At 40.2% G+C, this 25,048-nt stretch overlaps 1 protein-coding gene and 1 pseudogene across 1 annotated transcript in view; both read right to left on the reverse strand.

Annotated features, from left to right (window-relative positions):
* Window positions 1–25,048, reverse strand: part of EFCAB13 (EF-hand calcium binding domain 13) — a 109,433-nt gene that overhangs the window by 75,163 nt on the left and 9,222 nt on the right. Inside the window, 2 exon segments of the mRNA XM_064369427.1 lie at window positions 19,980–20,123; window positions 20,941–21,089. Of these exon segments, the coding sequence (XP_064225497.1) occupies window positions 19,980–20,123; window positions 20,941–21,089 (293 nt within the window).
* LOC105711156 (UDP-N-acetylhexosamine pyrophosphorylase-like) lies at window positions 5,630–18,178 on the reverse strand (annotated as a pseudogene).

The raw sequence follows: 25,048 nt of genomic DNA on the forward strand, positions 1-25,048 counted from the left end.
TTGAAAAAAGACTTGACGAAATGTTAACGAGAATGGACAACTTAGAGAGGAATATGAGCGAATTCAGGGAGCTGAAAAACACAACACGAGAACTTTGCGAAGCATGCACAACTTTCAACAGCCGATTGACCAAGCAGAAGAAAGGATATCAGAGGTCGAAGATCAACTCAATGAAATAAAACAAGAAGGCAAGATTAGAGAAAACAGGGTAAAAAGGAATGAACAAAGTCAACAAGAATTATGGGACTATGTGAAAAGACCTAATCTACGTTTGATAGGTGTACCTGAATGTGACGAAGAGAATGCATCCAAGCTGGAAAATACTCTTCAGGATATTATCCAGGAAAACTTCCCCAACCTAGCAAGGCAGGCCAATATTCAAGTCCAGGAAATACAGAGAACACCACAAAGATATTCCTCTAGAAGAGCAACCCCAAGGCACATAATCATCAGATTCGCCAGGGTCGAAATGAAGGAGAAAATACTAAGGGCAGCCAGAGAGAAAGGTCGGGTTACCCATAAAGGGAAGCCCATCAGACTCACAGCAGATCTCTCAGCAGAAACCCTACAGGCCAGAAGAGAGTGGGGGCCGATATTCAACATCCTTAAAGAAAAGAACTTTCAACCCAGAATTTCATATCCAGCCAAACTAAGCTTCATAAGTGAAGGAAAAATAAAATCCTTTGAGAACAAGCAAGTACTCAGAGATTTCATCACCACCAGACCAGCTTTACAAGAGCTCCTGAAGGAGGGACTACACATAGAAAAGAACAACCAGTACCAGCCACTCCAAAACCACATGAAATGGTAAAGAGCATCAACACAATGAAGAATCTGCAGCAACCAATGGGAAAAACAGCCAGCTAGCATCAAAATGACAGGATCGAATTCACACTTAACAATATTAACCCTAAATGTAAACGGACTAAATGCCCCAATCAAAAGACACAGATTGGCAAATTGGATAAAAAGCCAAAACCCATCAGTGTGCTGTATCCAGGAAACCCACCGCACATGCAAGGATACACAAAGGCTCAAAATAAAGGGATGGAGGAAGATTTACCAAGCAAATGGAGAGCAAAAAAAAGCAGGAGTTGCAATTCTCATCTCTGATAAAATAGACTTTAAAGCAACAAAGATCAAAAGAGACAAAGAAGGACATTACATAATGGTAAAAGGATCAATGCAACAAAAAGAGCTAACAATCCTAAATATATATGCACCTAATATAGGAGCACCCAGATACATAAGGCAAGTTTTTAAAGACTTACAAAGAGACCTAGACTCCCACACAATAATAGTGGGAGACTTCAACACACCATTGTCAATATTAGACAGATCAATGAGACAGAAAATTAACAAGGATATCCAGGACTTGAACTCAGACCTGGATCAAGCAAACCTAATAGACATTTGCAGAACTCTCCACCCCAAATCCACAGAATATACATTCTTCTCAGCACCACATCACACCTACTCTAAAATTGACCACATAATTGGAAGTAAATCAGTCCTCAGCAAAAGCAAAACAACGGAAACCATAACAAACAGTCTCTCAGACCACAGTGCAATCAAGTTAGAACTCAGAATTCAGAAGCCAACCCAGAACCACACAGCCTCATGGAAATTGAACAACTTTCTCCTGAATGTTGACTGGATAAACACTGAAATGAAGGCAGAAATAAAGATGTTCTTTGAAACCAACAAGAATGAAGACACCACATACCAGAATCTCTGGGACACATTTAAAGCAGTCTCTAGAGGAAAATATATAGCAATAAGTGCACACATGAGAAGAAAGGAGAGATCTAAAATTGACACCCTATCGTCAAAATTGAAAGAGCTAGAGGAGCAAGATCAAAAAAACTCAAAACCTAGCAGAAGACAAGAAATAACTAAGATCAAAGCAGAATTGAAGGAGAGAGAGACACGAAAAACCCTTCAAAAAAATCAATAAATCCAGGAGCTGGTTTTTTTAAAAGATCAACAAAATAGACAGACCACTAGCCAGACTAATAAAAAAGAAAAGAGAGAATAACCAAATAGATGCAATAAAAAATGATAAAGGGGATATCACCACAGATTCCACAGAAATTCAAACCATCATCAGAGATTATTACAAACAACTCTATGCACATAAACTAGAAAACCTGGAAGAAATGGATAAATTCCTGGACAGTTGCCTCCTCCCAAGCCTAAACCAGGAAGAAGTCGAAACCCTGAATGGACCAATAACAAGATCTGAAGTCGAGGCAGCAATTAAGAGACTACCACCCAAAAAAAGCCCAGGTCCAGATGGTTTCACAGCCGAATTCTACCAGACATACAAAGAGGAACTGGTACCATTCCTTCTGAAACTATTCCAAATAATCCAAAAAGAAGGAATCCTTCCCAAATCATTTTATGAGACCAACATCATCCTAATACCAAAACCCGGCAGAGACTCAACAAGAAAAGAAAACTACAGGCCAATATCCATGATGAACATAGATGCAAAAATCTTCAGTAAAATACTGGCAAGCCGATTGCAACAGCACATCAAAAAGCTTATCCACCATGATCAAGTAGGATTCATCCCGGGGATGCAAGACTGGTTCAATATACGGAAGTCTATAAATGTAATTAAATACATAAACAGAACCAAAGACAAAAACCACATGATTATCTCAATTGATGCAGAGAAGGCCTTCGAAAAAATTCAACAGCCCTTTATGCTAAAAACTCTCAATAAACTAGGTATCAACGGAACGTACCTCAAAATAATAAAAGCTATTTATGACAAACAGACAGCAAATATCATACTGAATGGGCAAAAACTGGAAGCATTCCCTTTGAAATCTGGCACTAGACAAGGATGCCCTCTCTCACCACTCCTGTTCAATATAGTACTGGAAGTTCTAGCCAGAGCAATCAGACAAGAAAAAGAAATAAAGGGTATTCAATTAGGAAAGGAGGAAGTCAAATTGTCTCTATTTGCAGACGACATGATTGTATATCTAGAAGACCCCATCATCTCAGCCCAAAATCTCCTGAAACTGATAAGCAACTTCAGCAAAGTCTCAGGATACAAAATCAATGTGCAAAAATCACAAGCATTCCTATACACCAACAACAGACTTAAAGAGAGCCAAATCAAGAACGAACTGCCATTCACAATTGCTACAAAGAGAATAAAATACCTAGGAATACAACTAACAAGGAACGTAAAGGACCTCTTCAAGGAGAACTATAAACCACTGCTCAACGAAATAAGAGAGGACACAAACAGATGGAGAAACATTCCACGTTCATGGTTAGGAAGAATTAATATCGTGAAAATGGCCATACTGCCCAAAGTAATTTACAGATTCAATGCTATCCCCATCAAGCTACCAATGACCTTCTTCACAGAACTGGAAAAAACCACCTTAAACTTCATATGGAACCAAAAGAGAGCCCGCATAGCCAAGTCAATTCTAAGCAAAAAGAACAAAGCAGGAGGCATCACACTACCGGACATCAAACTCTACTACAAGGCTACAGTAATCAAAACAGCATGGTACTGGTACCAAAACAGAGATATAGACCAATGGAACAGAACAGAGGCCTCGGAGGCAACACAACATATCTACAACCACCCAATCTTTGACAAACCTGATAAAAACAAGCAATGGGGAAAGGATTCCCTGTTCAATAAGTGGTGTTGGGAAAACTGGCTAGCCATATGCAGAAAGCAGAAACTGGACCCCTTCCTGACACCTTACACTAAAATTGACTCCAGATGGATTAAAGACTTAAACATAAGACCTAACACCATAAAAACACTAGAAGGAAACCTAGGCAAAACCATTCAGGACATAGGCGTAGGCAAGGACTTTATGACCAAAACACCAAAAGCATTGGCAACAAAAGCCAAAATAGACAAATGGGACCTAATCAAACTCCACAGCTTCTGCATGGCAAAAGAAACAGTCAATAGAGTGAATCGGCAACCAACAGAATGGGAAAAAAATTTTGCAGCCTACCCGTCTGACAAAGGGCTGATATCCAGAATTTACAACAAGCTAAAACAGATTTACAAGAAAAAAACAAACAAGCCCATTCAAAAATGGGCGAAGGATATGAACAGATGCTTTACAAAAGAAGACATACATGAGGCCAACAAGCATATGAAAAAATGCTCATCATCACTGGTCGTTAGAGAAATGCAAATCAAAACTACATTGAGATACCATCTCACGCCAGTTAGAATGGCGATCATTAAAAAATCTGGAGACAACAGATGCTGGAGAGGATGTGGAGAAATAGGAACACTTTTACACTGTTGGTGGGAGTGTAAATTAGTTCAACCACTGTGGAAGACAGTGTGGTGATTCCTCAAGGACCTAGAAATAGAAATTCCATTTGACCCAGCAATCCCATTACTGGGCATATATCCAAAGGATTATAAATCGTTCTACTATAAGGACACATGCACACGAATGTTCATTGCAGCACAGTTTACAATAGCAAAGACCTGGAACCAACCCAAATGCCCATCGATGATAGACTGGACAGGAAAAATGTGGCACATATACACCATGGAATATTATGCAGCCATCAAAAACGAGGAGTTCACGTCCTTTGTAGGGACATGGATGAACCTGGAAACCATCATTCTCAGCAAACTGACACAAGAACACAAAATCAAACACCACATGTTCTCACTCATAGGTGGGTGTTGAACAAGGAGAACACATGGACACAGGGAGGGGAGCACTATACACGGGGGTCTGTTGGGGGGGAGTGGGGGGACAGTGGGGGTTGGGGAGTAGGGGAGGGATAGCATGGGGAGAAATGCCAGATATGGGTGAGGGGGAGGGAGGCAGCAAATCACACTGCCACGAATGCACCTATGCAACAACCTTGCACGTTTTTCACATGTACCCCAAAACCTAAAATGCAATAAAAAAATAAAATAATAAAATAAAAATAAAAAAAAAAAAGAGAAAGAGACAGCATCTCTCTCCCAATCCCCCACCAATACCACCAAAAAATTAAAAGGGCACATGGGTGCCTACAAAATAAACTCATAGCACTAAACCCTAGAGAATGTTCCCATAGCCATGTCGAGTACAGAGCAAGTGGCCCCCCCAGCAGAGTCACCCACTTTTGCATGGACCATGCTACTGTGGCAAGGAGAATCAGGAGTGCTAACCGCAATTAACTGAAGAGCAGAGGCCCTTCTCCAATTTTACAATCCCAAGAGAAGGGAGGGGTTTCAAAAATTACTAAAATTGGATTCCCTCAATTTTTAGAGATTAGTGACAGAGCCAGATTTAATTCTACTTAGAATAATATACTGTATGACATTTCTGGCACTATGGAACAGTTTATTCCTGTTGTATTTGTAATTTTTAAAAAATTATGCAAATCAAAAATACAGAAGGAAAATGAAAATAAAATCATGTATAACCCAAAAAAAAAAAAAAAACTATCTGAAATTCAGACATCTAGATCTTGAGAAGTTTGCAGTAGCTATAAGAGTTAAACAAGCAAAATAAAGCCCTGTGAATATCTAAACTTGAGTCATCCAGGAGGTCCTATAGGTTCACAGTTGGTCTATCAAAAATGAAAGCTATTCCTATTGTGGTAGAATTTGGTATAGGGTTCACATACTATTTTTCACCAGCTCATGAACTCCATTTTCATTGATGATTAAAGGTGTACGGAATTATATATCGGCCACATAACTTTCCATTTCTTCTTCAGCATTAGAGATAAGAGGAGAGATTTCATACTGGATTGGTACATCACTGGCATCCTTTAAGCAGGGAATTATTGGAAGATGAGAGCCATTTTCATCTATAAAGTGCCCCATGAATTGAGGATCCAGCAAGTAATGAAAGCATGCCTTGCAGTAGCAGAGTTGTCTTTCCCATTCTGTCTGTCAGCATTCTTTAGTGTGGAAAAGTCATCTTCCCATAATATTTCATGTACCACAAACTTCTTTGTGAACTAGAAGATGTCAAAGACAAATTTTCCCATGCTTATTCCACTAGATTTATCTGGCTTAATCAATTGCTATTGGGTAGCCACATAAGGAATCTTCTTTTGAGCCACATGGTGCTGCAAATGAGGTTCATAAACATTGACAACATCTCTCAGAAGTGGTACAGTGAGGAAATGGTTGGCAATGTTCCCTACATGAAATAACAGTCATCCATCTAAGCTTCATTTTTGAACTGTTGCCAGGGAAATATCACTATATTCTACCACCTGGTAAACTCCATTCACTTGGCAAACTACTTCAACCGGTTCTGTAGGGTTTGTTTTCTCTACCACCTTTGCTCCACAGCCTGCTCCTTTTGGAATGCAAAATCCAATGAACCGTGGGTCTGCCACTTTTACTAATATGTTGTCAACACAATAGACATGAATGCTCCAAATGCCTCTTTGCTCCATCTCCTCCACAGTATTCCAGGCTGCAAAAGCCCGATAAAGACCACTATTCTTATCTGGAGCCATAGAAACTTTGTTCTTCCCTTCCAAAATAATTTGCCCATCAAAACTCATGGCAGGGAGCATTCCTTGCTGAAAAAAGATTTTATCTTCTTTTTTCAAACCAAAGTACTTGTGCTTGGTAAAGAACTCCTTTGTAGATTCCGCTTTTCTGCTACTGATTATTATAAGGAATAACGCATTTGATGCCATAATATTTTTCAGCTGTTGTAGCTTCAGGATACGCTCTACTTGAAACTGAAAAAGCGTCTTATGGGATGGCAAACTAACATCATACATCCTCTTTGGATATGCAATGAGTCTAGTCCCCTGCCCACCAGCTAGAAGTGTTAACTTCGTTCTGAGAAATCTGGAAAAGTTCTTCACTTTCCCAGGCCTGGAGCTGACCTAGGTTCCCTGTAGCACTGCCCAATACCTCTCAAGGAACCGGTTCCATTCACGCATCATTTTTTCTTGCTGAGAGGACTGGTTAAATCCTTCAATGGCCTTTTGGAAAAAGAAGTTCAGCTCCTCAAAGTTCATGGCCTGGAGCTTTGCATAAAGTTCTTCCTGTTGAGCTTCTTTAAGCTCATTCCAAAAACGTAGTGGATGTTCTTGCTCAGCTTCAGACAGCCTGAGTTTGAGGTCATTAATGTTCACAATGCTCCGATAGCCAAGCTTTGTGAAAATAGGGGTGCAATGCGTATACTTACAAAGCTTCCTCGCGCGACCACAGCTCCATCCAGCTCCTTCTGCGCCAGCGTCCTGCACCCCCTTGGAATATGTATCCTCATCCAGTCCTTGGCTGCGGGGCGGGGCAGACTGGGAGCAGGACTGAAGGGAGTGGCCCAGCCACTCCGCCCATCTCGCGGCGACCAGAAGAAGCAAATTTTTAAATCAAAGAATAGTATCGTTTTGGTGTTGGGCTCACCTGATTCACTGATTCTCTGAAAATTGGTAAACTATGTATTTCAGGTGCAGGCCTTTAAATCACTACAAAGCAAGTGCTATGTGTTTGAACCAATCAAAGAAATGCTAGGCTAAATTGGTGCTAAATTGCCTTCTGATTAGGAGTTGCTTCCTACATTCTGGTTTCCTATTTGCTTGGCATTTATCCTCATTCTGGTTTTGATTATGGTTCTAACACTTCTCAGAGCCATCCCAGTAACTGTCACTTATTGTAGATTGATTCCATGTCCCATGTTCTTAGATCATGGCTTAAGTCCTAAGACAACTCAAAGCTTCAACCCTCAAGCTCTTGAATCTGATCACTGAAAAGTATTCTGTTAGACCAAACATGTATTAATCCAGTGTAGAAGGCCATTTCACTTTTACCTGCTCTTCATTTAGAAAACTCCTTTCTCTGAAGTCCAACCTCAACCAATAAGAGTGTGGTAGTCAACCATGTTTACAGTTTCATTAGCTCTTGCTCAAATTTATTCCTTGCATCTATGCAATAATAAACACCTATGATGACGCTCCCAAACAAATATTACCTACTTAAATAGTCCCTAGTGGACGAAGACTTTGTTCATCATGGATATCGGTCTGAAGTTTCCTTTTTTTGTTGAGTCTCTGCTGGGTTTTGGTACCAGGATGACGTTGGTCTCATAAAATGATTTGGGAAGGATTCCGTCTTTTTGGATTGTTTGGAATAGTTTCAGAAAGAGTGGGACCAGGTCCTCTTTGCACGTCTGGTAGAATTCGGCTGTGAACCCATCTGGACCTGGGCTTTCTTTGGGTGGTAGGCTCTTTTTTTTTGTTTTGTTTTGTTTCCTTTTGTTATTGCATTTTAGGTTTTGGGGTACAAGTGAAAAACATGCAAGGTTGTTGCATAGGTGCATACGTGGCAGTGTGATTTGCTGCCTTCCTCCCCTTCACCTATACCTGGCATTTATCCCCATGCTATCCCTCCCCGACTCCCCACCCCCTGCACTGTCCCCCCCACTACCCCCTACAGAGCCCAGTGTATAGTGTTCCCCTCCCTGTGTCCATGTGTTCTCATTGTTCAACACCCTCCTATGAGTGAGAACATGCGGTGTTTGATTTTGTGTTCTTGTGTCAGTTTGCTGAGAATGATGCTTTCCAGGTTCATCCATGTCCCTACAAAGGATGCAAACTCATCGTTTTTGATGGCTGCATAATATTCCATGGTGTATATGTGCCACATTTTTCCTGTCCAGTCTATCATCTATGGGCATTTGGGTTGGTTCCAGGTCTTTGCTATTGTAAACTGTGCTGCAATGAACATTCATGTGCATGTGTCCTTATAGTAGAACGATTTGTAATCCTTTGGATATATGCCCAGTAATGGGATTGCTGGGTCAAATGGAATTTCTATTTCTAGGTCCTTGAGGAATTGCCACACTGTCTTCCACAATGGTTGAACTAGTTTACACTCCCACCAACAGTGTAAAAGTGCTCCTATTTCTCCACATCCTCTCCAGCATCTGTTGTCTCCAGATTTTTTAATGATCGCCATTCTAACTGGCGTGAGATGGTATCTCAATGTAGTTTTGATTTGCATTTCTCTAATGACCAGTGATGATGAGCATTTTTTCATATGCTTGTTGGCCTCATGTATGTCTTCTTTTGTAAAGCATCTATTCATATCCTTCGCCCATTTTTGAATGGGCTTGTTTGTTTTTTTCTTGTAAATCTGTTTTAGCTTGTTGTAAATTCTGGATATCAGCCCTTTGTCAGACGGGTAGGCTGCAAAAATTTTTTCCCATTCTGTTGGTTGCCGATTCACTCTATTGACTGTTTCTTTTGCCGTGCAGAAGCTGTGGAGTTTGATTAGGTCCCATTTGTCTATTTTGGCTTTTGTTGCCAATGCTTTTGGTGTTTTGGTCATGAAGCCCTTGCCTACGCCTATGTCCTGAATGGTTTTCCCTAGGTTTCCTTCTAGTGTTTTTATGGTGTTAGGTCTTATGTTTAAGTCTTTAATCCATCTGGAGTCAATTTTAGTGTAAGGTGTCAGGAAGGGGTTGAGTTTCTGCTTTCTGCATATGGCTAGCCAGTTTCCCAACACTTCTTATTGAACAGGGAATCCTTTCCCCATTGCTTGTTTTTATCAGGTTTGTCAAAGATCGGGTGGTTGTAGATATGTTGTGTCACCTCTGACGCCTCTGTTCTGTTCCATTGGTCTATATCTCTGTTTTGGTGCCAGTACCATGCTGTTTTGATTACTGTAGCCTTGTAGTAGAGTTTGATGTCCGGTAGTGTGATGCCTCCCGCTTTGTTCTTTTTGCTTAGAATTGACTTGGCTATGCGGGCTCTCTTTTGGTTCCATATGAAGTTTAAGGTGGTTTTTTCCAGTTCTGTGAAGAAGGTCATTGGTAGCTTGATGGGGATAGCGTTGAATCTGTAAATTACTTTGGGCAGTATGGCCATTTTCACGATATTAATTCTTCCTAACCATGAACGTGGAATGTTTCTCCATCTGTTTGTGTCCTCTCTTATTTCGTTGAGCAGTGGTTTATAGTTCTCCTTGAAGAAGTCCTTTACGTTCCTTGTTAGTTGTATTCCTAGGTATTTTATTCTCTTTGTAGCAATTGTGAATGGCAGTTCATTCTTAATTTGGTTCTCTTTAAGTCTGTTATTGGTGTATAGGAATGCTTGTGATTTTTTCACATTGATTTTGTATCCTGAGACTTTGCTGAAGTTGCTTATCAGTTTCAGGAGATTTTGGGCTGAGATGATGGGGTCTTCTAGATATACAATCATGTCTGCTCTGGTTAGAACTTCCAGTACTATATTGAACAGGAGTGGTGAGAGAGGGCATCCTTGTCTAGTGCCTGATTTCAAAGGGAATGCTTCCAGTTTTTGCCCATTCAGTATGATATTGGCTGTCTGTTTGTCATAAATAGCTTTTATTATTTTGATATACGTCCCGTCTATACCTAGTTTATTGAGAGTTTTTAGCATAAAGGGCTGTTGAATTTTGTCGAAGGCCTTCTCTGCATCAATTGAGATAATCAAGTGGTTTTTGTCTTTGGTTCTGTTTATGTGGTGAATTACATTTATAGACTTGCATATACTGAACCAGCCTTGCATCCCTGGGATGAATTCTGCTTGATTATGGTGGATAAGCTTTTTGATGTGCTGTTGCAATTGGCTTGCCAGTATTTTATTCAAGATTTTTGCATCTATGTTCATCATGGATATTGGCCTGTAGTTTTCTTTTCTTGTTGAGTCTCTGCCGGGTTTTGGTATTAGGATGATGTTGGTCTCATAAAATGATTTGGGTAGGATTCCCTCTTTTTGGATTATTTGGAATAGTTTCAGTAGGAATGGTATCAGTTCCTCTTTGTATTTCTGGTAGAATTCAGCTGTGAACCCATCTGGACCTGGGCTTTTTTTGGGTGGTAGGCTCTTAATTGCTGCCTCGACTTCAGATCTTGTTATTGGTCCATTCAGGGTTTCGATTTCTTCCTGGTTTAGGCTTGGGAGGAGGCAACTGTCCAGGAATTTATCCATTTCTTTCAGGTTTTCTAGTTTATGTGCATAGAGTTGTTTGTAATAATCTCTGATGATGGTTTGAATTTCTCTGGCATCTGTGGTGATATCCCCTTTATCATTTTTTATTGCATCTATTTGGTTATTCTCTCTTTTCTTTTTTATTAGTCTGGCTAGTGGTCTGTCTATTTTGTTGATCTTTTCAAAAAACCAGCTCCTGGATTTATTGATTTTTTGTAGGGTTTTTCGGGTCTCTATCTCCTTCAATTCTGCTTTGATCTTAGTTATTTCTTGTCTTCTGCTAGGTTTTGAGTTTTTTTGATCTTGCTCCTCTAGCTCTTTCAATTTTGACGATAGGGTGTCAATTTTAGATCTCTCCTTTCTTCTCATGTGTGCACTTATTGCTATATATTTTCCTCTAGAGACTGCTTTAAATGTGTCCCAGAGATTCTGGTATGTGGTGTCTTCGTTCTCGTTGGTTTCGAAGAACATCTTTATTTCTGCCTTCATTTCATTGTTTATCCAGTCAACATTCAGGAGCCAGTTGTTCAGTTCCATGAAGCTGTGCCGTTCTGGGTTGGTTTCTGAATTCTGAGTTCTAACTTGATTGCACTGTGGTCTGAGAGACTGTTTGTTTTGGTTTCCGTTGTTTTGCATTTGCTGAGGAGTGATTTACTTCCAATTATGTGGTCAATTTTAGAGTAGGTGGGATGTGGTGCTGAGAAGAATGTATATTCTGTGGATTTGGGGTGGAGAGTTCTGTAAATGTCTATTAGGTTTGCTTGGTCCAGGTCTGAGTTCAAGTCCTGGATATCCTTGTTAATTTTCTGTCTCAATCTGTCTAATATTAACAATGGTGTGTTGAAGTCTCCCACTATTATTGTGTGGGAGTTTAAGTCTCTTTCTAAGTCTTTAAGAACTTGCCTTATGTATCTGGGTGCTCCTGTATTAGGTGCATATACATTTAGGATCATTAGCTCTTCTTGTTGCATTGATCCTTTTACCATTATGTAATGTCCTTCTTTGTCTCTTTTGATCTTTGTTGCTTTAAAGTCTATTTTATCAGAGATGAGAATTGCAACTCCTGCTTTTTTTTGCTCTCCATTTGCTTGGTAAATCTTCCTCCATCCCTTTATTTTGAGCCTTTGTGTATCCTTGCATGTGAGGTGGGTTTCCTGGATACAGCACACTGATGGGTTTTGGCTTTTTATCCAATTTGCCAGTCTGTGTCTTTTGATTGGGGCATTTAGTCCATTTACATTTAGGGTTAATATTGTTAAATGTGAATTCGATCCTGTCATTTTGATGCTAGCTGGCTGTTTTTCCCATTGGTTGCTGCAGATTCTTCATTATGTTGATGTTCTTTACCATTTCATGTGTTTTTGGAGTGGCTGGTACTGGTTGTTCTTTTCTATGTGTAGTCCCTCCTTCAGGAGCTCTTGTAAAGCTGGTCTGGTGGTGATGAAATCTCTGAGTACTTGCTTGTTCTCAAAGGATTTTATTTTTCCTTCACTTATGAAGCTTAGTTTGGCTGGATATGAAATTCTGGGTTGAAAGTTCTTTTCTTTAAGGATGTTGAATATCGGCCCCCACTCTCTTCTGGCCTGTAGGATTTCTGCTGAGAGATCTGCTGTGAGTCTGATGGGCTTCCCTTTATGGGTAACCCGACCTTTCTCTCTGGCTGCCCTTAGTATTTTCTCCTTCATTTCAACCCTGGTGAATCTGATGATTATGTGCCTGGGGGTTGCTCTTCTAGAGGAATATCTTTGTGGTGTTCTCTGTATTTCCTGGACTTGAATATTGTCCTGCCTTGCTAGGTTGGGGAAGTTTTCCTGGATAATATCCTGAAGAGTATTTTCCAGCTTGGATGCATTCTCGTCGTCACATTCAGGTACACCTATCACATGTAGATTAGGTCTTTTCACATAGTCCCATAATTCTTGTTGACTTTGTTCATTCCTTTTTACCCTGTTTTCTCTAATCTTGCCTTCTCGTTTTATTTCATTGAGTTGATCTTCGACCTCTGATATCCTTTCTTCTGCTTGGTCAATTCGACTGTTGAAACTTGTGCATGCTTCGCAAAGTTCTCGTGTTGTGTTTTTCAGCTCCATCAATTCACTCATATTCCTCTCTAAGTTGTCCATTCTTGTTAGCATTTCGTCAAGTCTTTTTTCAAGGTTCTTGGTTTCTTTGCATTGGGTTAGAACATGTTCTTTTAGCTCACGGAAGTTTCTTATTATCCATTTTCTGAAAGCTGATTCTGTCATTTCATCACACTCATTCTCCATCCAGTCTTGTTCCCTTGCTGGTGAGGAGTTGCACTCCCTTGTAGAAGGAGAGGTGTTCTGGTTTTGGGTGTTTTCATCCTTTTTGCGCTGGTTTCTTCCCATCTTTGTGGATTTATCTGCCTATCGACTTTGTAGTTGCTGTCTTTCTGGTTCTGGTAATTTTAAGTCTGCAGTAGCTGAACTCATAAACCCCCTTTTCTTCCCCCCAGGTGTTCTGTCCCAGGGAGTTAGGGCTTTATGATTTCCCGCTGTCTTGCTATCGTTTTCCCTGCCCACAAGGTGGCAGCCTAGTCACACTCAGCCTGCAGAGGCTTCGCTGAGCTGCTGTGGGCTCCGCCCAGCTTCCTTGTGAACTTCCCTGCAGTCCTGTTTATTTGGGTGTAGTTAGAACTGCTTCCGCTATGTTGGCCCACCCCTGTAGTGATGGAGTCTCTGTAGTGGCAGGTTGTCTTGGTTACGGCAAATTGTCCTGGGAACTGCAGGGTGTTTCCTGGTGGGGGATGCCCCTCCCCCACTGAGCTGGAGCATCCCAGGTTCAGCCGTGCTTCCCGTGGCGCCCTCTTTGCCTGGGAATCTCTTGGCTTGATTCCCTGCCTCAGCTCCCCTTGCTGGCCCAGAGGGGACCCAGTCTTGTTCACTCTGCACAAGGAGCTGCTGTCCCCTGCCCCAGGTGTTGGCTGAGCGGCCGCTCCATTCCAACCAGCGGCACTGGCAACCCGTGGAGCTCCTCCGTCTGTGAATCTCCTGGTCCGTGGGCAGTGAAAATCTGCTGCCCTGTGAGCCACTACATCAGTCGAAGCAGCGGCTCTGAGATTCGTGGTGCGCCCTTGCCCAGGAATCTCCTGGCTTGACTTCCTGCTTCAGCTCCCCTTGCTGGCTCAGAGGGGACTCAGTCTTTCTCACTCTGCTCAACCAGCCGCTGCCCCCCACCCCAGGGCGTAGGCCAAGCGGCCACACCGGTCAGACCAGCGGCACTGGCGACCCGTGGGGCTCCTCCTCCTGTGAATCTCCTGGTCTGTGGGCAGTCAAAATATGTCTGGAAATGGGGCATCCACTCACCCTCTGCACCTTCTCTCAGAGCTGCAATCCCAACTTCCTCCTAATCGGCCATCTTGGATCCACCTCCGGGTGGTAGGCTCTTAATTGCTGCCTCAACGTCAGCCCTTGTTATTGGTCTATTCAGGGTTTCAACTTCTTCCTGGTTTAGGCTTGGGAGAATGAAAGTGTCCAGGAATTTATCCATTTCTTCCAGGTTTACTGGTTTATGTGCATAGAGTTGTTTGTAGTAATCTCTGATGGTAGTTTGTATTTCTGTGGAATCTGTGGTGATATCCCCTTTACCATTTTTTATTGCATCTATTTGATTCTTCTCTCTTTTTTATTAATCTGGCTAGCAGTCTATTTTGTTGATCTTTTCAAAAAACCAGCTCCTGGATTTGTTGATTTTTTTGAAGGGTTTTTTGTATCTCTATCTCCTTTAGTTCTGCTCTGATCTTAGTTATTTCTTGTCTTCTGCTAACTTTTGAGTTTTTTTGATCTTGCTCCTGCTCTTTCAATTTTGATGATAGGGTGTCAATTTTAGATCTTTCCTTGCTTCTCATGTGGGCACTTATTGCTATAAATTTCCCTCTAGATATTGCTTTAAATGTTTCCCAGAGATTCTGGTATGTTGTGTCTTTGTGTTCGTTGGTTTCGAAGAACATCTTTATTTCTGCCTTCATTTCATTGTTTATCCAGTCAACATTCAGGAGCCAGTTGTTCAGTTTCCATGAAGTTGTGTGGTTCTGAGTTAGTTTCTTAATCCTGAGTTCTAATTGATTGCACTGTGGTCTAAGAGACTGTTTGTTATGATTTCCGTTGTTTTGCATTTGCTGAGGAGTGATTTACTTCCAATTATGTGGTCAATTTTAGAGTAGGTGTGATGTGGTGCTGAGAAGAATGTATATTCTGTGGATTTGGGGTGCAGAGTTCTGTAGATGTCTATTAGGTCCACTTGGTCCAGATCTGAGTTCAAGTCCTGGATATCCTTGTTAATTTTCTGTCTCATTGATCTGTCTAATATTGACAGTGGAGTGTTAAAGTCTCCCACTATTATTGTTGGGAGTCTGAGTCTCTTTGTAGGTCATTAAGAACTTGCTTTATGTATCTGGGTGCTCCTGTATTGAGTGTGTATATATTTAGGATCATTAACTCTTCTTGTTGCATTGATCCTTTAACCATTATGTAACACCTTCTTTGTCTCTTTTGATCTTTGTTGGTTTAAAGTCTATTTTATCAGAGACTAGGATTGCAACTCCTGCTTTTTTTTGCTCTCCATTTGCCTGGTAAATTTTCCTCCATCCCTTTATTTTGAGCCTATGTGTGTCCTTGCACATGAGACGAGTTTCCTACACCACACTGATGTGTTTTGACTTTTAACCCAATTTGCCAGTCTGTGTCTTTTGATTGGGGCATTTAGCCCATTTACATTTAAAGTTAATATTGTTATGTGTGAATTTGATCCTGCCATTTTAATGCTAGCTGGTTGTTTTGACCATTAGTTGACACAGTTTCTTCATTGTGTCGATAGTCTTTACCATTTGGTACATTTTTGGAGTGGGTGGTACTGGTTGTTCCTTTCCACGTTTAGTGCTTCTTACAGGACCTCTTGTAAGGTAGGCCTGGTGGTGATGAAATCTCTCAGCAATTGCTTGTCCATAAAGGATTTTATTTGTCCTTCACTTATGAAGCTTACTTTGGCTGGATATGAAATTCTAGGTTGAAATTTCTTTTCTTTAAGGATGTTGAATATTGGACCCCACTCTCTTCTGGCTTGTAGGGTTTCTGCAGAGAGATCTGCTGTGAGTCTGATGGGCTTCCCTTTGTGAGTAACTCGACCTTTCTCTCTGGCTGCCCTTAGCATTTTTTCCTTCATTTCAACCCTGGTGAATCTGACCATTATGTGCTTTGGGGTTGCTTTTCTTGAGGAATATCTTTGTGGTGTTCTCTGTATTTCCTGGACTTGAATGTTGGCCTGCCTTGCTAGGTTGGGAAAGTTCTCCTGGATAATATCCTGAAGAGTGCTTTCCAGCTTGGATTCATTCTCTCCGTCACATTCAGGTACACCTATCAAACGTAGATTAGGTCTTTTCACATAATCCCATATTTCTTGGAGGCTTTGTTCATTTCTTTTCACTCTTTTTTCTCTAATCTTGCCTTATTTTATTTCATTGAGTTGATCTTCAATCTCTGATATCCTTTCTTCTGCTTGATCGATTTCGCTATTGAAACTTGTATATGTTTCATGAAGTTCTTGTGTTGTGTTTTTCAGCTCCATCAAGTCGTTTATATTCTTCTCTAAGCTGTTTATTATCATTTAGCATTTTATCTAACCTTTTTTCAATGTTCTTAGTTTCTTTGCATTGGGTTAGAACATGTTCTTTTAGCTCAGAGAAGTTTGTTATTACCCACCTTCTAAAGCCGGTTTCTGTCAATTCATCAGACTCATTCTCCATCCAGCTTTGTTCCCTTGCTGGTGAGGAGTTGTGATCCCTTGGAGGAGGAGAGGTATTCTGGTTTTGGGTGTTTTCATCCTTTTTGCATCGGTTTCTTCCCATCTTTGTGTATTTATCTACCTGTGGTCTTTGTAGTTGGTGACTTTCGGAAGGGGTCTCTGAGTGGATGTCCTTTTTGTTGATGTTGAAGTTATTTCTTTCTCTTTTTTAGTTTTTTTCTAACAGTCGAGCCCCTCTGCTGTGGGACTGCTGGAGTTCTACTGCAGACCTTGCTTGCCTGGGGATCACCTGCAGGGACTTCAGAATAGTAAGGGTTGCTGCCGGTTTCTTCTTTTGTTATCTTCATCCCAGAAGGGTACCCTCCAGATGGCAGCCTGAGCTCTCCTTTATGAGGTGTCTCTTTGGATATATGGTGGTCAGGGAGCTGCTTGAGGAGACAGTCTGTCCCTTATAGGAGCTCAAGTGTTGAACTGGGAGCTCCATAGTTCCATTCAGAGCTGCTGAGCAGGTACGTTTAGGTCTGCTGCAGCGGAACTCATAACCACCTCTTTTCCCAGGTGCTCTGTCCTGGGAAGGTGGTGCTTTATTTATATGTTTCTGATGTGCTGCTGCCTTTTTTCAGAGATGCCCTGCCTAGCAAGGAGGTAGTCTAGTCACAGTCTGCCAACAGAGGCATTGCTGAGCTGCCGTGGTTCTGCCCAGCTGCTGTCTGAACTTCCTTGCGGTTTTGTTGACAGAGGTACAGTTAGAACTGCCTCAGTAATGGTAGTCTGCCTCAGTAATGGTGGATTGCCTCGGTAATGGAAGACTGCCTTGGTAATGGTGGACGGCCTTGATAATGATGGACTGTCTCAGTAGTGGTGGACTGCCTTGGAAATGGTTGATGCCCTTCCCCCCACTGAGCTGGACCACCCAGGTCCAGCTGCACTTGCTGTGAAACTCTCAATCCAGAGTGTTTCAGATTGCTGGTCTTTGTTGGGGTGGGACCCATTGAGCCAGATCACCTGGCTCCCTATTTCAGCTCCCTTTTTTTCAGCTGAACAGGTGGCTCTGTCTCCCAGGCATTCCAGGTGCCAGTTGAAACGGCCTCTCAGATTTGTGTGAATTTTTGTGGGGAGACCTGCGGTGCCAGCTGAAACAGCTGTGCTGGAAACTCGTGGCACTTTTCAGCCCTGGAATCTCCTGGTCTGTGTACAGTAAAAACTCATTTGGAAATCTGGTGATCACTCACCCTCTGCATTGTTCTCTCTGGGAACTGCACTCCAAAGCTGTTCCTATTCAGCCATCTTGGATCGTTCCCCTCTTCTTTTCCTGATTCTAAGATTTCTCCATTTCCCTGATCGTTGTATCACTCCACCTTCTTCTTTTGTTTTCACCTGGTCTCCTCTTTGTGTCTATGTCTTCTGCCTCTTATGAGGACACTTGCCACTGAATTTAGGGCCTACCTTGGTCATCCAGGATGATCTCAAGATTCCTCATTACACCATCACACACACACCCACGCCTGTCTGCAGGCGTGCACTTCTGCTAGGTTCCCTCCACTGCAGCCCATACAGGTGGGAAAATGTTTTTAAAAAGATATATCTAAGACTTTAGGTTGCATAAGGAATAGAGAAATAGAGTTTTCAAGGATGACTCTCAGGTTTCTGCCTTACCTTTCTTGTGTCTAAATGCCAAGCACTGTGATAAATGTTTATATTTAATTCCTATAATAATCCTATAAAATTAGTATCCTTTTTCCAACTACCTCCCCAAATAATGCAGGAGACTTGGAGACCCAGACCAGAACTCCATAAGCCAAAAAGCAAGGTACTGCAGCTGTTTCATATGATTTCTGTTGTTCCTGGTAGGGTATGCCCTAAAGGCTTAAGATTAGTCTTTAAAATCCCCATTTTACATTTCATACCCCAACATATCCTTCCATTTCTGCCTCACCCCAGAGCTCACCATATCTGACTTCCTAATAGAACTCCATGAGGCCTTGTTCTATCTCCAGACCACATTTCAACAACCAAAAGCCCACTCTAAAACCACCATTAATAAATGACAAAAATCAGTGGAAGCTCACTCAAAGAGATGTCATGTCTGATTATTTTTCTGCCATATTTACACAAACTATTCCTTTGGCTTAAGATGTTTTTCTCACTCTTTGCTGCTACCTTCAACTACTTAATTCACACCAATCCTTCGAGATTTAGCTCAGACATCAATCCCTTGGATACTCTTTCCCTAAGGCTTGCAGTATCTATTAGCAGCCTATATACACTCTATTATAGTATTTGCCATGGAGCATTTTAATTTTCTATTTACTTGACACTTTCCACACTTGAATGTGAACTACCTCAAAAAAAAGAGTGTGTTTTATTCATCTTTGCATCATCTAGAACAGTTCCAGGCATGGTCGATTTAAATGACTATCTGATTAATTAAATGAATGAATCAGGCTGGGCCCAGTGGCTCATGCCTGTAATTCCAGTGCTCAGCAGCCTGAGGCAGGAGTACCACTTGAAGCTAGGAGTTCAAGACCAGCCTGGGAAACATAGCAAGACCTTGTCTCTACCAAAAAGAAAAAAAAAATTAACTAGCCTGGCATGATGGCACACACCTATAGTCCTAGCTATTCAAGAATATGAGCTGTGAGGATCATTGAGTCTAGGAGGTCAAGATTACAGTGAGCAGTGATCATGATGCTGCACTACAGCCTGGGCAACACAGCAAGACACTGTCTCTAAAAATAATAAAACAAATGAATCAATCAATTAATCACTAATTATTATAGGACATCCTCTGGTTACAAGTAAACATGTAATATAAAACACCTGCTAAATATTTTTACAATGTTTAAAGCAACCCACATTGTGCAGAGATTAACTGAAGAGCATAGAAACTGTTTAATCAAAGCTACATAATGAAATTGAGAATTCAAGAAATTTAGGTCTTCCAATTTGTAGAGTCAATGCCCTTGACACTACAAGAAAGTACTTCTCCACAAAGACAAGAAATGACTATTGGAAAAGAGATATAAGGCTGAATTTTTAAAAAATTCATTTTATTCTTTTACCAAACATACCAAAATGTAACAATTTTAGAAACTTCTCATTTAATTTTTCTAGACTATTTCTTACTATAGATACCAGTAAATGGTGTCAATGGCAAAAGGTAAAAAATCAAGAGAAAAAAGGAGAAGCAAAGGACAGATCACAAAATTGATATCCAGAAAAAAATACATAAATATATGCACACATATATTGACATATATATCTCAATGCAAATAACTCACTGTCAATATAGGTATGTTTTATCACTTCTTCAAAAATTTCAGGGTTTATAGGAATATCCATGCTATCCAAAACAGCAAACGCTTCATCAATTAAAACTCAACCACCTTTTATCCTACAGAAAATCTTCAAGGCATCCTGGAATGCTGCAAAAAAACAAATTATTATACCATGAGAATCAGCAGCTTTTCTTGGAAAAGGAGCTGATTTTGTGCCAATAGCCTACTAAGGGAAAATAACCATACATAAGCATGAGGTTTTCTAAATATTTATCTACAAATAAACAACTATTATAAAATAGCTTTATAATAGTGGTTAAAACGTTGGTCTTTTATTTTTCCATAGGAATTGCATATTCTTGTGTTAACAGTCCTTAGCATATAAAATGAATTGGAAAGAACATGGTCAGAAGAAAATATTCAGTATGGCCCTGACTAGCAAACCAAATCTGGGGCTCCCCAAGACATCTACTGCTGAATCTTAGATTCTATAATTTTAAAACAATTTAACTAAAATAAATTAAATACCAATGTAATCAAGTTAAGATCCTGAAATGCAATATACAATGACAGATGTGCTTATAAGAGAAAAGAAGAAGGAGATGAGATACAGACACAGGAAGAAAGATCATGTGAAGACTCATGGGAAGATGGAGGCAAAGTTTGGAGTTACGCTGCCACAAACCAAAGAACACCTAGGATCACTGTTAAAAAATCAAAAATGTTAGCAGAGAGCACAGTAAAAAAGACAAAAAAAAAATCGCTTAATAGAGAATAAAGGCAAATTTTTCATAAGGTGAAAAGATTCCTAGTTCTGTTTTTTTTTTTAAAGGAGGAGAAGGAAAAGGAAAACAAAGAAGAGGAGAAAAGAAGGAGCAAGAGCAAGTAGCCATATTTAAGACTGTGACATTTCAACACATGGACTAAAAAATATAAGGGAATGTTTGAAGGCTAAGGAGAACACTTGAAAATAAAAGAAAAATTTCCAAATTTTTATTTAACTCAGTTCTTTTGCTGTGCTGTTGTACTTGTAAACTCTTTCTCCTGACTTCTTTTTCTTCTGCCAAATCAGAGGACTTTTCTTCTCCACAAAGGAATATTGATGTTTCAAACCTAAATTACACAGAAATTGAATCACTCTTGAATTTCTTTTTACTTCTGCTTTTTCTTTTCAACTTTTAATTATGGAAATTTTCTAACATACACAAATGTATACAGAATTCCATCACCCAATTTCAACAATGGCCAATCCTATTCCATCTATATCTCATCCCTGTTCCCATCCCTTATTTTTGAAATAAATCACAGTATATTATTTCATCTCTAAAGATTTTAATAAAAATCTCTACAATGTGTCTTTAAATTTAAAACACGATTATGGGCCAGGTGCAGTGGCTTACACCTGTAATCCCAGCACTTTGGGAGGCCAAGACAGGCAGATTGCTTGAGGTCAGAAGTTCAAGACCAGCCTGACCAACATGGTGAAACCCTGTCTCTACTAAAAATACAAATATATATATGTATATGCATGGTGACACACGCCTGTAGTCCCAGCTACTCAGGAGGTTCAGACACAAGAATTGCTTGAACCTGGTAAGCAAAGGTTGCAGTGAGCTGAGATCCAGCCACTGCACTCCAACCTGAGTGACACAGCAAGACTCCATCTCAAAACAAAACAAAAAACATATGACAGCTAAAAAATTAACAATTTCTTAATGTTAAGTATACAGGTAGTATTCACATTTCTAGTTGTCTCATAAATTTCATGAAATTTTTTAACATATTATATCGGGACTTAACAAAATCCCAGCATCACAGTTGACTGAAATGTCTTTTAAACTTCTTTTCATCTATAAGTTCTCCTTCTATACTTTTTATTATCATTATAATTATTATTACTAGGTCATTTGTCCTTGCTGATTTTCCACAGTTGGGATTTTGCTGATTGTATCACCATGGTTGTAGGATTCTAGAGGATTGAACATAGTAATGTTTAATATTTGAGGGAGATGCAAAACCACTACCTAGGTGGTGATGTTATGCCATCAGGAAGTACATAATGTCCAATTGGCTTTTTGTGGTATTAGCAGCTACTTATACAAATTACTAGATCCAGTATATTATAGGGACTGGCCAGAAATGGTGGCTCATGCCTGTAATCCCAGCACTTTGGGAAGCTGAGGCAGGCAGATCACCTGAGGTCAGGAGTTCGAGACTAGCCTAGACAACATGGTGAAATCCCATCTCTACTAAAAAAAAAAAAAAAAAAAAAAAATACGAAATTACCCAGTCATGGTGGCACATGCCTACAGTTCCAGGTACTCAGGAGGCTGAGGCAGAAGAATTGCTTGAATCGGGGAGGCAGAGGTTGTAGTGAGTCAAGATCACACCACTACACTCCAGCCTGGGTGACAGGGTGAGACTCTGTCTCAAAAAGAAATAAATAAAAATGATAAATCATGAGGGACTGCAAAGTGGTTATGTTATAAATCTATCATTCCTTCAATCATTAGCTAGAATATTTCTTTTTTGTATGTGTAGAGATTCATAAGTGTGATTATAGCACACACTACAGTCAAACTCCCAGGCTCAAGTGATTGTCCCACCTCAGCCTCCTGAGTACTGAACTACAGGCATGCACCACCATGCCTGGCTGCTAGAATATTTCTACAAATAGAAACTTTCTCTCATGTACTATTTGGTTTCTCTCATGTACTATTTGGTACAGTTCATATAGAAAGGCAAGATGTAGAGAGATTCAACTGATTGAAAAAAAAACAAGAAAGAAAGGCAAGATAATTGCTCTATTATTTTCCTTGATTTACCACTTTTCATAACAAAGATTTGGCTCACTTGTAACCTCTAAAAATGACAAAATAATTTTATACCCTTTTGAATACATGGACTTAAATATGTTTGATGCAGTTTAATTCCCAAAATTATTATTCTTATTGATGCTCTAATTTTCTCATCTTTTATAAGAAAAGGTGGGAGCCTCTTCAAGTAGGCCATTGAGTCCTTCTGATTGATCCCTGGTAGCAGTCTTTTTTATTAATAGTTTCCTTATCTCTGGAAGATAAGATGTTCCAGGTTTATCTCTACATTTCTTCTCACAGACATGCAATCAGTATTTCTCTAAAGAGCCTTCTAATAAGAAATGGTATTTCAGGACTAAAGTTTGGGCACTAGAAGCTGAACTTCATTCTTCTTGCTTATTGTTTGGTTTTATCTTCTTTCTCCTTTTTCCTCTTCTTATTAGACTGTCAAAGATCTTTCTTTTATCTTTTCTTTTCTTTTTTTTTTTTCGAGACAGGTTCTCACTCTGTTGCCCAGGCTAAAGCACAGTGGTGCGATCTCAAGACCTTTCATAACACAAACATTCCATAAACCAGAGGTCCCCAACCTCTGGGCCACAGACCAAAATCAGTCTGCACAGTAGGAGATGAGTGGCTGGAGAGTAGGCATTACCACCTGAGCTCCACCTCCTGTCAGATCAGCAGCAGCATTAGATTCTCATAGGGGCACAAACCCTACTGTGAACTGTGCATGCAAGGGATCTAGGTTGTGCCTCCTTATTAGAAACTAATGCCTGATGATCTTCTGAGGTGGAACAGCAGAAACCACCCCTGCCTCCTCCCCATCCCCTTGTCCTTGGAAAATTACCTTCCATGAAACCAGTCCCTAGTGCCAAGAAGGTGGGAGACCACTACCATAAACTATACAACAATGAGATAAGATATAATTATGAAATATATTTGAATTAAGTTTTAAAAGAGAAGACACATACTCTCAAATGCTTCAAGTAATCCAGGGTAAACCTAAATTTCAAGAAAAACCCTAACAGGACAGTGACTAACTACACTATCTACTACAGCTTCAGGTGAACTCAGCCCTAAGCAAAACTGTGACATTTAAAAAAAAAAATTATCATTCATGCCATTCCTCTTCTTTAGCAAGTACCTTGGCCTTTTTTTTCAATTTTATTTTATTTTAAATTGACAGATAAAATTGTATGTATTTATTGTTTAATTGACAAATAAAATTGTATGTATTTATGGTGTACCCTGCTCTTTTTTTTCTGACTTATTTCTCCAAGAAAAAGTACCTTGCTTTTTTGACACACTATCCCTATAAATCTAATCTCCCAAATTCACACCCTGTGAACTCCCATACTTTGCTCTTCACTTCCCTGAAGCTGCCATATGATTAGATCCCTCTGTAGTCCTCTAGTCTCAAAAGCAAGGACATTAAACTATTTTGCCTATGACCCACAGTCAAAAGTACATTTTCTACTGAGGTGCAATATACATATACAGAGAGAAGGAGTGCAATAGAAAGCGAGGGGGGAGAGAAGGAAGAAAAAGCACTCTAATGTTTTCAATTCTAATGTACTTATTTAAAACAAAAATTAGTAGTAAACTAGCTGCAGTGGCTCTCACCTGTAATCCCAGCACTTTGGGAGGCCAAGGTAGGAGGCCTGCTTCAGGCCAGGAGTTCAAGACCAGCCTGGGCAATATAGTGAGACTCCATCTCTCCAAAAAATTTAAAAATTAGCGTGGTGGTGCACGCCTGTAATCCTAGTTACTCAGGAGTCTGAGGCAGGAGAATCCCTCAAGCCCAGGAGTTCCAGGCTGCAATGAGCTATGATCATGCCACTGCACTCCAGCCAGGATGACAGAGTAAATTCTTGCCTCAAAAAAGAAGAAAAAAAAAAAACTAGTAGTGACCTCCTAAACTGATTTCATGACCCGTTAATGAGTCATAACCTATAATTTAATAGTGCTTCATATCCCTCACATATCATTATTGAAGCTGAGCCTTCTTATTTCTAGTATAATCATGACTTCCACTCCACTACATGACTTTTGATCTTTCACCTTTTTTCAAAAAATGAGAAAGAAAATAAATGTTTAATCTTATGAGTGCAAGGCCTCTTTAAATTATCAGGCCCAAAGCAGCATTAAAAGTAGATAGGAGTCACTATCTCATGTCCCCTTGAGCTAAGTAATTATTTCAAAGTTGCCTGCTATATGGACTGTAGACTGTGTCACCAAGTAGCCACAAATTAACCT

The sequence above is a fragment of the Aotus nancymaae genome, unplaced genomic scaffold, assembly GCF_030222135.1.
Source record: "Aotus nancymaae isolate 86718 unplaced genomic scaffold, 86718_ANA_hifiasm-v0.15.2.pri h1tg000089l, whole genome shotgun sequence".
In the NCBI taxonomy this organism is placed as follows: Eukaryota; Metazoa; Chordata; class Mammalia; order Primates; family Aotidae; genus Aotus; species Aotus nancymaae.